Source organism: Xenopus tropicalis, chromosome 8, assembly GCF_000004195.4.
Source record: "Xenopus tropicalis strain Nigerian chromosome 8, UCB_Xtro_10.0, whole genome shotgun sequence".
NCBI lineage: Eukaryota > Metazoa > Chordata > Amphibia > Anura > Pipidae > Xenopus > Xenopus tropicalis.
In genome coordinates this window covers 34,240,340-34,256,289 of record NC_030684.2, presented here as the reverse complement: position 1 = coordinate 34,256,289, position 15,950 = coordinate 34,240,340, and the positions used below count along the sequence as shown (strand labels likewise).

Here is a 15,950-nt window from a genome sequence, read left to right as displayed (position 1 = left end):
TTTGTAAAAATATTTTGCAGATCATTGCTTGTGGACAATGGCGCCTGCAGTATTTTGCTATTCTGTGAGCTTGCCTTACCAATGTAGCCTCAGCCCTATCTAATGTTTTTCTTCGTCTTTTTGAGGCAACCGCAAAATCTTCTCCCTCTGCGAATTCCTTTTCGTGGCGAATCTTCGCAGAAGTTTCACAACCAATAGCCAAATACAAAATTTCACGGCAAAACTTTACTTAGCGAAAAAATTCATCATCACTACTCTCTGTAAAGTGCTACATAAATGTGTCAGTGTTATAAATAAGAGATAATATAATGGAAACAACCAACTTATTTTTTAGTTGTGGGCCAAGGACCTGTTATAATCACTTATTATAATGTACAAAAACATTTTTGGAGTTCTTGGATTGGATTGGGGACATAACAAAGCCTTGCTTGACTTTATCTGGCCCCTGGATCTCCAGCTGGAAGGCACTTTGCATTCCCTCAGCTGTCCAATTTATTATCAACTACAAAGAATTTACTCAAATTGCTGTCTGAATCGAAATTTTGTTGGAATTATCTTTGATTGATCTCCTGAGGTTTGATATTGGATGATGTAAGAGATGTAGGATTAGCGAGTGAAGAGCTTCTGAGAAGCTGCATGGACTCCAACCAATGTACAACTGTAGCGTATAACCTGCAACCTATTTCTGCTCACAGTCTGATCATCTTCCTGGATGCTTGACTGGTACCTGGGATAACTAGCTGCAGTCTAAAGTGAAAAAATAGTCTTATAAAATATTCTTATAAGAATTCCCATGTGTGTGACGATCAATGAGCATCCAGTTGCCCTTTAAATGTTTAACATTACCTGTCAAAAATCTGTATGGTAGCTGGAAACACTCAAAAAGCAGCTGCAGGTGAATTCATAGTTAAAAGCCATTGGCTGATTTTATTGGTTTCGTTTGCGTCCTGTCTGTTAGCACATGACTTGGGAACAAGGTGCTGACATTTTGTTTATTTGGTGGAATCAAAAACACTAATTTAAATGCAATCTAGTTGCTGCTTTGGCAAGAACAATTTTTAGATTCAGTTAAGAGATTTTGTTATTTCTATTCCTGGTGGATGTGCTCTGTGCAGCAAGCTTTTGCGCTTAATCAGCATTCTCCTTCATACAGCTGACATTCCAGATGTACAAAGTTCCAGCACAGCAGAAAAATACAAAAGCAATAACAAAAAAATGTACTGTCCAAAAATGACAACTATTACTGTGATGTTACCCTTGGGACAGTCTTTGGGTCGTTGGGTTAAAAGTAAATCATACAGGATTTCAGATATTGACGGGAAGAAGCCTGTATTGCACCAGAACATGGACGCACATTGTGGACTAATGGCATTTATTTGATATGGAGTTCCACATACCAAGATCAACAACCTAATGCTTAAAAGAGTGGCATTGATGTTAATAGCTGCACCTTTAAGCAGTGATATGCATATAAACGTTATGCAATATCTAGTGCTCTATTCATGTTTCTTACTATAACCACAATTTGTACTTCATGTTACTTACTATAACTACAGTTTGTTCCTTTAGCTCAGAGATTTCAAGTTTCAGAGTATCGGGTGTTAGAATTCTGTTGCTCCTTCCATAAGGTTGTCTCTCTCTGTTCTAGAAAGTGCTGCTTGATGATGTTGTTGGCAGGCAAACCATTGCTGCATGTATATAAGATGTTCTTGGGAGGAAATGTATTTACCATTTGATGCACAGAATTATTCTCTGTTTTCTCTGCAGCTGTGTTCATTACTCATGTGAAGCCACTGATTGCCAGGAGCTAGAAATCGAGAATTCTGATGTGAAATGCACAAGTGGTCACTACAATGGGGCCCAATGTGAGGTAACGTGCCACACGGGCTACATACTTCAGATACACAGGGATGACGATCTCTTGAAAACCCAGGTTGGTTAATAGAAACAATGTATTTCATAGCAGTCTGTTGACATTACTTACCTTCTTGCTGTTGTAGATTGTTATATCTACAGTTCCACGGTCTCATATTGCCAAAACTGTAGATTTTATGTTTTGCACTTTGTCTATGTACGTATGTATGCATGTATTAGAGCTTTATCTATATAGCACTACTAGGATACACAACCCTGTAAAATTTTATGGTGTTGGAATGAAAAAGTACACAAAGGTCTGGGCATTGGCCCTAAAGTGCCAAGATTGGACCAGATAATATTTTTGTGCTCTAAAATATAGGATTTGAGTTACGATGACACTTGTGGATCAAAGCCCCCCTCCACACTGTTGATTTGTTTGTTATGTAGGGTTGACTTCTAATTTTTTGTACTTGGATGAATCATCCAAGACCCAGCTCTGTTATCAATCACCATCCCTACAACCCCAATCATAATGACCCTAGGCTAGCTCTTCTAAGTTGACGTTGGACGATAACAACCTTAAAACTTAATTAGAAAGTGTCCAGAAGAATGTACATTTTGCACATTATTAAAACTCTACTCGACCATAATTTTGTTTTAAACATGAGATAGTAACTATCTATTTTTCTTAATCTGTTTTAGTTATTAATAAAGGTAGCTAACCTCGGGTCATTGCTACAGGCATTGTAGGGTTAGTGACTGATAATAAAGCAGGGTCCTAAATGATCCAAGTATGAAAAAATTGAAGTGTCCCCTCATAATAAAGATATCAACAGTGTGGTGCTACGTGAAGGTGTGTTGAGATGAGTTGGCTTTTCACTCCTTGAGACTAAGCAGATAGGTTTTATTCTAGAATTTCTTGATTTCTGTTTGATTCTTTAAGCTTCTCAATGGCATGTTTGTTGTGATTTAATTCAACCTGGTTGCCTTTGTCATTTTTTCCCTTCACATTTATCAATAATTGTCTTTTTTAATGAATTGGGTCTTCTCAAAATATTTCAAAAATAAGGCAGCTTTAATCTAGTCATTTGTGGTTCAATTTTAAGTTTAGTTTAATGCACCATTCCTTTAGTTCTATTAGCATTTACAGTATTCTTTAAAGTCTTTACAACACAGTAATTAGAGTATGAGTACTTTTCCTGAACAGCTTTCACATTCATATAGTGTAATAGAACATACCATATCATGGATCATTTTCAAGTACCCAAATCCAGTAGAAGAGCCTGTCATTAGTTTTACTGGAAACAATAACATGCTCAAAAGCAAAAGCATTTCTGTTCAAAATCCAATAGCCACCGCTGATGACAGGAGGTTTCTCTTAATGCTTATGTAGGACTTATAGACCAGGTTCATACTGATGGAGAATATGCCTCCTGTTCTAGTACATAATTAATATAATACCAGCTGTGTCTGCCAGATTTTATAGCTTGTCTTTTAATGAAGGAGTTAAAAACTTTAAAAGTAATTTACTAACCACACTACAGTAGGAGAGTGGTGTAAAGAATTCTGAATGCAATCTCCATTGTGGAGTCGCCCACAGTACATTGTATTTTTCCCCCATAATTTCATTGGTATTGTGGTCTCCAGGGGGTGGTGATTCTTACACAATTACAGTTGATGTGTTAAAACTGACGCAGTTGCACCTGCACTGTTGCAGTTGTGTTGAAAAGTTGACATAATTTCCTGCGTTCTGCATGAGAGTGCCACATTCTTTTGCTTACCTGGAAGGAGCTGCAGGGTTCCCCAGTGCCAATAGGCACAACTTTGCAGAATTTGGAAGAGGAGGAGGAAAGGTCCATATGGCACTAATTGCAACTCTTTGAAAGTGCAAGGAGCTTATGATAATGCAAGTACCTTTAGTGAATAGTATTTTTTTGTGGCCTAAACGGCAATAATTGGGTCAAATTGTCTGCCCCACAACTCCACTTGCAGTTGTAAATGACCCCATTTGTATTGATCTTTTATGACTTTCAACACATTTTTTCCTAAAACCCTATTAATAAAGATCTTACCACAATTAGCAGTTCTCTCCTCAAGCAACACAGGTTAAACGTTCCACGTTCCACGTTCCAAAATCCTTACTGGGCTCAATGTATATATATATATATATATATATATATGTGACTACAAAGTTTTATAGACAACAACAAGACATCCTCTGCACTCACCCATTATCAATATATGTAGGACATTTAGACATTTTGTGCATTAAGCATTCAAGAAATGCACCCCCCCCCCCATCCTTTAAGTAAAACAGGGATTATTTATCCATACTGTATATTGCATTATACTTCAGTTTGGCCAACTACATCAAAGTCATCCCCGGTCACTTTTATCTGATTCATTAGGAATTCTACTGCTTCAATTATATTTAGTTTTACCTCCAGCTTGCTTGCTTTCAAGGTTAAAACCCCTATATGGTTGCCCTTTTATTGGCTCCACTGAGACCTGACTGTAGCTGGGAAGGGTGGCAGTTACAACATGGAGCTGGCCACTGCTCCTGTATAAACTATAGCAAAAAAGGGGACGTTGTGCTCACCAATAAATTGTAAACCATTAGGTGGGGGTGCAATGAAGCCATGACCACAAAATTCATATAGACAGCAACAAGACTATATATTACAACATCACCCAACCTCTAAATACTGTTGTATAAGTGTAAAAAATAATAGAATGTCTGAATACATAAAGAAAGCCTTGGTAATCTTGTCAGGTTTTTGATTTGTTCTTCTCCCACCAGGTCTTCCTAGGCCCTATTATGATCCATCTGTTGGCCTGGGGGCCAAATGATTTCATTAGTGCAATATGGCCCTTCTACTGCATAGCCAAAATGGGCAATAATCCCATAGTTTAGCGACTTTACCAAATCAGCAGATTGTTGCATGAATGGCCAGCTTTGGTCAAGACAGGGAACTTTTTATCTGCGACCCACACTATTATACACAAGTGTTTTGTGTGTGTGTGAAATTAGATGCTGCCAGAATTCTCTACATTATCATTATGGTCTGCATACCAATGCAAATAATTTTCCACCTCTGCCTACTGTGATGTCAATATCATGTTTGCTAGACAAATGAAACATGTAAATAGCAGATAAGCTGTATTAAATACATTCCTTTCTGTGTGGGGGCCAGGAGAATATCATGTAAATAGTTTAATACAAGGCAAAGACAAGTCTGAAAATGCTTCATTTCTGTATTCATTCTAAATACCCCAGCTCTGTCTCTCTAAACAGCTTCCCTGCGAGATTAGGTGACTCATGTTTACGCAGAGTATTCATGGAATGCTGTTTGGATTGGTGGAATTCTTCTCTTTCTGCCATAATTGCCTTTAAATACAAAGTGACTTTTGACTGCTATTGTTTGGAATTGTGGTGGGTGACACAGCTTGTAATCAGTGGCAACTGTCCCTTTCACCCTTTGCTTGGAATGTCTGTGTTTTTACAATGGTTAGTGTGGAAATGCTCTTCATGGCATGGAATGCACCCGGGGACACATGGGGCAGCACTGTTGCTAAAGATGATGTGTGGGTGTTTATCTGGAATGAGCTGTTGATATGCAGGATGGTGAAACAATGCATGGAGGTATGAGGAGTTGTAGATTACAGTCAAGGCGGTAGGAGTATTTAGAATAGAAATCGGAATCCTTGATTGTATTCTATCCAATTCATGCTTATCACAGAAGATACCTACGGACCGACAACCATCGATCTCATTCAGTGAACTGCAAAAATGCTGTTAAGACAAAAGATTATTAAAGATTCTTGCGTGATTTGGATGTAAGCCAGAAGATAAATCTTCAACTAATGTTATTAAAACCAATAGAACTCAGAAGGCTTTTAAAAGTATTGTGCTTGTTTCAAGCTCATTTAACTTATTTGCCTTTTATGTTGGAAGGTCAAATGTTAAGCATAGACAGGAATGCTTAGAAGTAAAAAAAAAAAAAACAGCAAAGTGCCTTCAGTGAGATGTCCCAGCCAATAAAACACTACCTGTTTAATTCAATGTGTTGCAGAATTGCACGTGCTATTTAGTTAGGGTTGTATAACAAATAATGTACCACTTACTGTAAATTGTGAGTATATTATAAGTCACTTCAGAGTCCCATAAATCTGTACATGGGTATAGTCACGGAACCCCTCAGTGACTTCTAATATCCTAAAGCGTTTGATACAGTACCTCACAGAAAGTTAAGGATAAAATTGAGTAATATTGGCCTGGAACATAATATTTGTAATTGGATAGAGAACTGGCTGAAGGATAGAGTACAAAGAGTGGTGGTAAATGGAACATTTTCTAATTGGAGCAGTGTTGTTAGTGGAGTTCCGCAGGGGTCAGTCCTTGGTCCTTTGCTTTTTAACTTGTTTATTAATGACCTGGAGGGGGGCATAGACAGTACTGTTTCTGTTTTTGGTGACGATACTAAATTGTGCAAAACTATAAGTTCCATGCAGGATACTGCCGCTTTACAGAGCTACTTTGGAAAACTGGGCAGAAAACTGGAAAATGAGGTTCAATGTTGACAAGTGCAAAGTTATGCACTTAAAAAACAATATAAATGCAAGTTATACACTAAATGGTAGTGTGTTGGGGGTATCCTTAATGGAGAAGGATCTGGGTTTTTTTGTAGCTAACAAGTTGTATAATTCCAGGCAGTGTCATTCTGTGGCTACTAAAGCAAATAAAGGGCATTGACTCAAGGGATGAGAACATAATTTTGCTCCTTTATAGGTCCCTGGTAAGGCCTCACCTTGAGTATGCAGTGCAGTTTTGGGCTCCAGTCCTTAAGAAGGATATTAATGAGCTGGAGAGAGTGCAGAGACTGCAACTAAACTGGTAAAGGGGATGGAAGATTTAAGCTATGAGGTTAGACTGTCAGGGTTGGGTTTGTTTCCTCTGGAAAAAAAGCGCTTGCGAGGGGACATGATTACTCTGTACAAGTACATTAGAGGGTATTATAGACAGATAGGGGATGTTTTTTCACATAAAACAACCAGTGCACCAGAAGCCACTCTTTTAGATTAGAGGAATGGAGCTTTCATTGGAAGCAGCGTAGGTGGTTCTTCATGGTGTGGGCTGTGAGGTTGGGGAATGCCCTTCCTAGTGATGTTGTAATGGCAGATGCTGTTGATGCCTATAAGAGGGGCCTGGATGAGTTCTTGAACAAGCATAGTATCCAAGGCTATTATGATACAAAAATCTACAATTATTATTGATGTTGGTATATAGGGTTTATGTATGTGAGTGTATAGATAGGTCAGTATAGGTTTGTGGGTGCTGGGTTGAATCAAAAAGGTTGAACTTGATGGACTCTGGTCTTTTTTCAACCCTATGTAACTATGTAAATAGGGAGCACATACAGTAATTCTATGTTGCATTCTGATACATTTTCCAGCAACATGCTAAACATTTCACTTCAGTTGACTGATTTGAAGCAGACTTGCTTGATTTTGGCCAAGTGGAGAAAGGCTTTGAAAACGAAGCCATTTTACTAAAATGAACTTTGGTAAAAAGTTGTGAAATACATTTATAAATGTAAAAAAATCTGACCTGCAGGAGAAAAACTAAATTTATATGGGACAAATAATTCAACCATTGACCTTTACAAATATATGTGTAGATGTTTGGGAGCAATTCACTGAGAACATTATTTGAAACATCAGGTTTTTACATTCTCATTTTTCTTCATTTGCAAAATAATGTCATATTCTGCTGTGCTTTACCGAGATTATACATCATTCACATCCGCTCCTCCTCCATTATAGTTTAAAATCCCTATGGCATTCACACACACTATACACAATTTTATCAGGCATCTATTAACCTTCCTTGATGTTTCTGGAGTGCAAAAGGAAACCAGAGTTTACAAATATGGGTTTATGCAGCTTAGTTACCATCAAGTACAAGATTATTAGTTATTATTACCAGTGATGAGCGAACATGGGTTGGATGGCTTTTCAGCAAGTATGAAAATACAAGGTTATTGAAACTGAGTCCTCTTTCCCCCTCTGAGGCAAATTGAAGGGCTTCAAATACGGTTTTTATACTTTTTCTGGATTATCTAGCACAGGGGTCCCCAACCTTCCTTACTCGTGAGCCACAGTCAAATGTAAAAAAGACTTGGGGAGCAACACAAGCACCATAAAAATTCATGGAGGAGCCAAATAAGGGCTAAGGTTGGCTATTAGGCAGCCTCTATGCACACTATCAGCTTACAGGAGGTTTATTTGGTAGTAAATCTTGTTTTTATTCAACCAAAACTTGCCACCAAGTCAGGAATTTAAAAAACAACTCCCTGTTTTGGGGGCACCGAGAGCAACATTGAAGGGGTTGGGGAGCAACATGTTGCCCCTGCACTGGTTGGGGATCACTGATCTAGCAGATGGGTAGGCTTCATATTGACGAAAAAAGGTTGAATTTAGTGCTCTGAACTTCTACCCCCTGTCTATTGTAAATGACCCCTATTATGTATATATAAAGGTCAGTGCTGCTGTACCTTAAAATCTGCGCTGTGCTGTACCTTAAATTCTGTGCATTATAGAGCTCTGACATCTAAAAGCTATCCAGCCCTGCTGCTTATGAAAATATTAAAAGTCTAAAATGCTGTAGTCTATTCCGAAATGCAGCTTTTTTTTTTCAAAATGTTATGTGTTCTTTAAAACTACTAATACTGCTACTTTATATCAATATTGCCATAACTTACAGCAGAACAGATTTCACCTTTTCTGGCAGCATATTCTAAACAAACTTCTACTGTGGAGCCAGTTGGACAGGTCACAAAATGAGATATTTGGAACGAAAGGTCTGAATAACTTGGATAGTATCAGAGTATGAGCATTTTTTGCCCTTATGTTAGCGTAATGCGGTATCTACATATACTTATGCCATGTGACACATCTTGCAGCTAAGCCTTGCTCTTCATTTTCTTAAAATAATCATATATCAAAGTAAGACAGGTTAAAACTTCTGTAAAAGCCATTTAGGTGTTTTGGCAAGAGCAAACTCCAAGCGCTTTGATGTGTGTTGGAAGCTGTTCTCATGATATTTAAAAAAAAACAACCTTGAAACGAAGTCAGTCAAGGAAACTTAGTACCACATTGCCAGCATTATAGAAAAAAAATCACCCTAGGACATTTAGCATCCATTAGCCCATACTCACTGCCTCTGCTATGCTGTGATTACAAATCTACTAAAGGACACCGAGAGATTTGGCCTTCATGTTCTGTATATTTGCTTGAATATCAGAACGTTGTGTGTGTTCCTTCAACTGTCCTGCATTTCCAGCTTCAAGACGCACATTTTAAAACAGCTGTATTTATAGGGACATAGAGAAATTTCATCTCCTTCAGCAAAAAATATTAAATTAACCATGCAAACATAAAATCCATCTATTTTTTTTTTTTTGTAAAACTCTTTTTGCATTTTTATTGGTAACCAATGTGTGCTTAGGAACAATTTGCACCACTTGGATTTTATAAAATTGTTTATGTTAATCCACTTTGATTTTTTTCCTCTTAGTTTGAGTCCCACATCATTCTAACATGCAGAGATGGTAAGTGGACCAAGCAAGTAACATGTGAGCCGGTGGACTGTGGCTTTCCTGATAAGACTCACATACATCCAGCAACATTCTCATGTCCTCAAGGGACTACCTATGGAAAACAATGTACTTTCCAATGCCGTCCACCTGCACAGCTCCGAGGTAAAATACCATAAGATCATAATTCTTACCAAGTACGTGCTGCACAGTACAAAAGCTTGTCAAGAGAATGAGAAGAATTTTGTATACGCAAGGTCTTTTCTTAATTTAGACCCCAGTAAAGTACCTGCGATTTCTCTGGCTCAGCACTGGTAATAATATTAGTGTGAAACAATCACAACAGACAGAGGAAGAAGTAGATATCAGGACAGTGATATGGGAAGGAAATGAAGACAGGAGGCAAAGTGGGGAGTTACTTTTTGAAGTAGGGAAACATATCATGCATAGGAAGGCATATAGAAGGAGCATACATACTGTATTTATAGATTGTCTAAAAAGGTAGAAGTAGTAAAATGGCCAGAGCATCAGAAAGCTATTTATGGAGATTGGGAGGATCTAAAGAGACCTAAATGAGGCACTCTGCCCTTGCTTGTGTAACATGGCTTTAATAATAGTAATAATAATAATAATAGAATACTGTGAGCAGTGCCTGCATTAGCAAGCTGCACAACCAAATATCAATACAGTATACTTTCCCATCTTTTACTGTTCACAGACTTACCAAAAATTTGCATTATGCCATTTTTTATGGTTATAATTGTGTTTTTTCAGCAAAACTCTTTGGCTGCATGTTCCTTCATTTTCTGATCTGTTTCTTGAATCTGAACTTTATTGGCTAAAAGATAGTCTGCACGGAGAGAAAGTGGAACAAACAAGTGCAGCCCTAATAAAATAATTAGTCTGTGTAGCATTTTATTCAAGATAATAATGATTTTGTGTAGGGATCTCAGCTTCTATATGCACATTTGTTTTTGATATTCATCATTGTTCTTCTGCATGTATTTTAGGTACCAATAATATGTTAACTTGCTTAGAAGATGGGCTGTGGTCTTTTCCTGAATCCATCTGTGAGCTTATGTGCTTGGCACCACCATCATTGCCAAATGCTATCTTGCAGACTGCCAGATGTCTTGATGATGGCCATAAGGTTGGATCCTTTTGTAAATATAGGTGCAAGCAGGGATTCCATGTCAATGACCCACTAAAGAAGACCAAGAAGTAAGTGGATTGGGCTTTCTTGTATTTTCATATAATGGAATCACTTTGCTATGCTATGATTGCTATTCTTTCAAACACTCTTACAACCTGAAGCTTATGCTTTTCAATGATTTGTTTTCTGGGGAAGGAAGGCATTCAAAACACAATGTATGGAGGATGGAAGCTGGCAACTGGGTAAATGTGTACCAATTACATGTGAACCCCCTCATCCAAAGTTTCGTGGGCTTTACCAGTGCACAAATGGCTTTCAGTTCAACAGCGAGTGCAAGCTAATGTGTGAGGAGAGCAATAGCCAGTCGGTAAGTATTTGCTTCTATAGCGGACACATTGCTGGCTTGGGTTTGATTTTTGTATAAATGGCCAGAAAACCATGCAGTTCCGTAATCATAAGGTTAATACATTTTTTCTTCGGCAGAGTTGTTAATCATAGTAGAAAAAGATATAGTAGTTATGAATGTCAACCTATTGTCATGGTATTACTTTGTAAATCAATGTATTAAATTCAATCTAAATCAGTAACTACTGTATTTACTTTTGCAATTATACCTGCCTATTCTTTATTAGTGGAACATCTACACATTTAAATTACTTTATTTTTTAGGATAAGGTCAACAATGTAATTCAGTGCAGGAAGGATGGCACTTGGAGTGGCAGCTTTCATCTGTGCCAGAACATTCAGGGTCAGTGCCCACCTCCATACCATATGAATAACTCCATGAAGATCCACTGCTCCGAAGGATATAATATAGGTACTAGCCAACTTAATTGTGAACTTTTTCGAAAATTACTTTTGCAAATGTTAAATCAGTTTTATATGTATGTATTCATAAATGTACATTATAATCGTATGGGATCTGCTATCTGAAAACTTGATATCCAGAATGTTAAAAAGTCAGCAGTGCACAGGTTATTGTTTCAATTGTCCATTTTAGCCTGATGCACTGTTCTTCACCAAGGATAATGGCCCACTGGGTGTTTTCTAGCAACTTTTTACTTTTCTGTCTCGATTGCGATGTACTGCGTTTTTAAGTGAAATGCACCTGTCACTTGACAGGACCTGTTGCACAAGTTCACTTAAACTGAGAACAATTTCTAGCATTTTTCTTCCCCTCCCAAGTAGAAAGTAATGCCTAGAGTAATAATACATTAGAAATCACCCAGTGTACCTTTGCCATAATAAGTCAAGGCAAGATAATCAATGTTAACTAACCCAGGATAAATCCATATAGCTAAACAATATTATGGGGCACATTTACTTAATCACGAACGGGCCGATTACGTTTTTTTCGTAATGATCGGTATTTGGCGATTTTTCGGAAAATTGTCGCGACTTTTTCGTAGCCATTCCGAATGTTGCGCAAAATGTTGCGATTTTTTCGTAGCGTTACTACTTGCGCGAAAAGTCGCGACTTTTTCGCAGCTTTCGTGCCGAGTACGAAAGATTCGGATTCATTCAAGCTTCAGTATGGTGACTTTTCTTGGGCCAGGTTGGAGCTGCAGAGTGCCATTGAGTCCTATGGGAGGCTTTCCTTGGGCCGGGTTGGAGCTGCAGAGTGCCATTGAGCCCTATGGGAGACTTTCCTTGGGCCGGGTTGGAGCTGCAGAGTGCCATTGAGCCCTATGGGAGACTTTCCTTGGGCCGGGTTGGAGCTGCAGAGTGCCATTGAGCCCTATGGGAGACTTTCCTTGGGCCGGGTTGGAGCTGCAGAGTGCCATTGAGCCCTATGGGAGACTTTCCTTGGGCCAGGTTGGAGCTGCAGAGTGCCATTGAGCCCTATGGGAGACATTCCTTGGGCCAGGTTGGAGCTGCAGAGTGCCATTGAGCCCTATGGGAGACTTTCCTTGGGCCAGGTTGGAGCTGCAGGGTGCCATTGAGTCCTATGGGATGCTTCCAAAATCATTCTAAGTCTGAAAGTTTCGCCCGCCGCTTACGAGCGCTCAATACGAAAAAGTCGCGATAAGATACGAGCGAATCGTAATGGCTACAAAAAACTTGCGTTTTTTCGCGCAAAACGTATTGGTAACGAAAAAATTTCGTCAATTTCCGAAAAGTCGTAAAGGCGACGAAAAAATCGCAAAAAATACGAAAAAGTCGCAAAATGTTCGTTTTCCAATCGGAATTTTTCCAATTCGGAAACGGGCCGATTACGTTTTTTTCGTAATGATCGGTATTTGGCGATTTTTCGGAAAATTGTCGCGACTTTTTCGTAGCCATTCCGAATGTTGCGCAAAATGTTGCGATTTTTTCGTAGCGTTACTACTTGCGCGAAAAGTCGAGACTTTTTCGCAGCTTTCGTGCCGAGTACGAAAGATTCGGATTCATTCAAGCTTCAGTATGGTGACTTTTCTTGGGCTAGGTTGGAGCTGCAGAGTGCCATTGAGTCCTATGGGAGGCTTTCCTTGGGCCGGGTTGGAGCTGCAGAGTGCCATTGAGCCCTATGGGAGACTTTCCTTGGGCCGGGTTGGAGCTGCAGAGTGCCATTGAGCCCTATGGGAGACTTTCCTTGGGCCGGGTTGGAGCTGCAGAGTGCCATTGAGCCCTATGGGAGACTTTCCTTGGGCCAGGTTGGAGCTGCAGAGTGCCATTGAGCCCTATGGGAGACATTCCTTGGGCCAGGTTGGAGCTGCAGAATGCCATTGAGCCCTATGGGAGACTTTCCTTGGGCCAGGTTGGAGCTGCAGGGTGCCATTGAGTCCTATGGGATGCTTCCAAAATCATTCTAAGTCTGAAAGTTTCGCCCGCCGCTTACAAGCGCTCAATACGAAAAAGTCGCGATAAGATACGAGCGAATCGTAATGGCTACAAAAAACTTGCGTTTTTTCGCGCAAAACGTATTGGTAACGAAAAAATTTCGGCAATTTCCGAAAAGTCGTAAAGGCGACGAAAAAAATCGCAAAAAATACGAAAAAGTCGCAAAATGTTCGTTTTCCAATCGGAATTTTTCCAATTCGGATTCGGATTCGTGGGTTAGTAAATGTGCCCCTTTGTGTTTCATGTTTAGTAGGTTAAGCATCAGGCACTAACCTGATTCATAAAACCTTATTTATAAATCATTTCAGATAATATATTCCATAATTGCCCCCCCCCCTTAAATTTCTCTTGTGCATAATAAAATCTAAAAATCAAAATATATATATATATATATCCAAAAAAAGACCAGCAACACCGAGTTATATCCCTAAAAGATCAATCATGTATTAAAAACGCATGAACAGCCAACGTTACGCTTCGGTCCCCATCGGGACCTTTCTTAAATTTCTCTTGTGCATAATAAAATCTAAAAATCAGAATATATATATATATATATATATTGAGGTTATAAGAAAGACAATTATGTATACACTAAAATTATTATTCTGCTGCTGCAAATGTATGTCATCAGAAATCCAATTCTGTGCACCCTCTAGAGACCAGTAGCTCAAACGTAAATGAGCTCAGTGTGCTGTAATTACGCCAGTGGTGACTCATAGATCACAACAATAGATGCTGGCTCATTCTTGTAACCATTTCAGGGTCAGTAAATGCAATATAACCAATTCCGTCCTATCCTCTTAAAGAGCCGTACATGATAAACAGAGTTCTAAATGTATGCATCTGCACTCCCAGATCCATTTGAAGCTCGTGGAAGCTCAATAGTGTCACAGTGGCACCATGATTTACTAGCAGTACGTATTGCATAATAACAGAATGGTGCAGCTGTTGTGGGAGAATAGAAATGTTTGCTATTTTTATTGTTTTATGTTTTTTTTGTGCATATCTCTGGAAAAGGAGCTGAATGTATGCCCATCTGTTTGAATCACAATGTGGAGGACAACAAAATGGAAGCGGTCATACTGCCAGCTAACATGACTGAAAAAAATCTCCCACACTGGATGAGCCCACTAAGAGTGAAGGTCAGTCCCCAAATACTGAAACAGGAGGAGGCAAAGTTTCAGGGAGAATGTAACAACATAGCCAGCAGGTGCCCATTCATTGCACATGTTTATGCTTATCTCCTGTGTGTATGCTTTCATCTGCAAGAAAACCATAGTATCATTATTAAATAATTAGGAAAACACACACACAGACATACACACACACACACAAATATATATATTTGTAGAGCGAGAGATAGACACAAATTGGTGGTACTTTACATTGCAAGCACAAATTACTTGTGATGCTTCCCACCTCTTTCTCAGGAAACTAAACCGTAAACAAAACTTAACAAAACCGTAATCCTTTGGTTTATAAAGGCTTGTTTACTAAGCCACACCCACCAATATAAAAAACATAATAATGCAATATAGTCAGTAAATATGTTAATATGTATTTATCCACATGAAGAAAATATACAGAAAATAAATAAACAGGGTTTAAGATTTACAGTCTCTAATAACAACTACCCCATTTTAGAACTAGCATATAAGTCATATTCCTTATTATTTAATATATTGATTCCTATACCATATACATGACAGTACAAAAAATGTATTTTTTTACAGATGTCTGTGTGTATTTGTTTTTTTAGCCATGCATAATTTAGTGCCCCAATACTACACTCCCATCCCAGTAGTATACGATATAGAACGGTACAAAATAGATCACACACAGAAACAATCTGTGTGCCTGGGAACACACTCTATTCCATATGCACACAACAATACACAGTATACTTTATGGAGAAAAATAGTCACCAACTTCAGGCATCAAACAAGTCTCATATTGTTACATAGTTAAGTTAGGTTTAAAAAAGACCAAAGTCCATCTAGTTCAACCCTTCCAAGCAAACCCAGCACATACAACCTATACCAACACATACATAAACTATATATACAAACATTAATACTATCTGTAGATATTAGTATCACAATAGCCTTGGATATTCTGCTTGTTCAAGAACCCATCCAGGCCCCTCTTATAGGCATTAACAGAATCTGCCATCACAACATCACTAGGAAGGGCAGAGATCTATAAACAGGCAAACATTATGTTTTCATGCCTTGAGTTAATACCCTTTTTTATGCAAGACATGCTTTATGCTTTAGTAGCATTTTATGCTTCTGTAGTAACAGAATGATACTGCCTGGAATTAGACAATTTGTTATCCCCAGATCCTTCTCAGTTAAGGATCCCCCAACACACTTCCGTTTAGTGTAAAACTTGCATTTATATTATTTCTACCAAAGTGCAAAATTTTGCACTTTTCAACAATGAACCTTATTTTCCATTTTGCTTCCCGGTTTTCCAGTTTTGGCAAATTGCTCTGCAAAGTGGCAGTTTTGCACAATTTAGAA

The 15,950-nt window shown here is 38.6% G+C and overlaps 1 protein-coding gene across 1 annotated transcript in view; it reads left to right on the top strand.

Moving 5' to 3' along the window:
* The window catches only part of pappa (pappalysin 1), a 160,439-nt gene that overhangs the window by 115,476 nt on the left and 29,013 nt on the right, over window positions 1-15,950 (top strand). Inside the window, exons 14-19 of the mRNA XM_002935204.5 lie at window positions 1,768-1,933; window positions 9,434-9,617; window positions 10,463-10,673; window positions 10,801-10,972; window positions 11,275-11,422; window positions 14,443-14,567. Coding sequence (XP_002935250.1) covers window positions 1,768-1,933; window positions 9,434-9,617; window positions 10,463-10,673; window positions 10,801-10,972; window positions 11,275-11,422; window positions 14,443-14,567 — 1,006 coding nt within the window. The remainder of the gene's footprint in view (window positions 1-1,767; window positions 1,934-9,433; window positions 9,618-10,462; window positions 10,674-10,800; window positions 10,973-11,274; window positions 11,423-14,442; window positions 14,568-15,950) is intronic.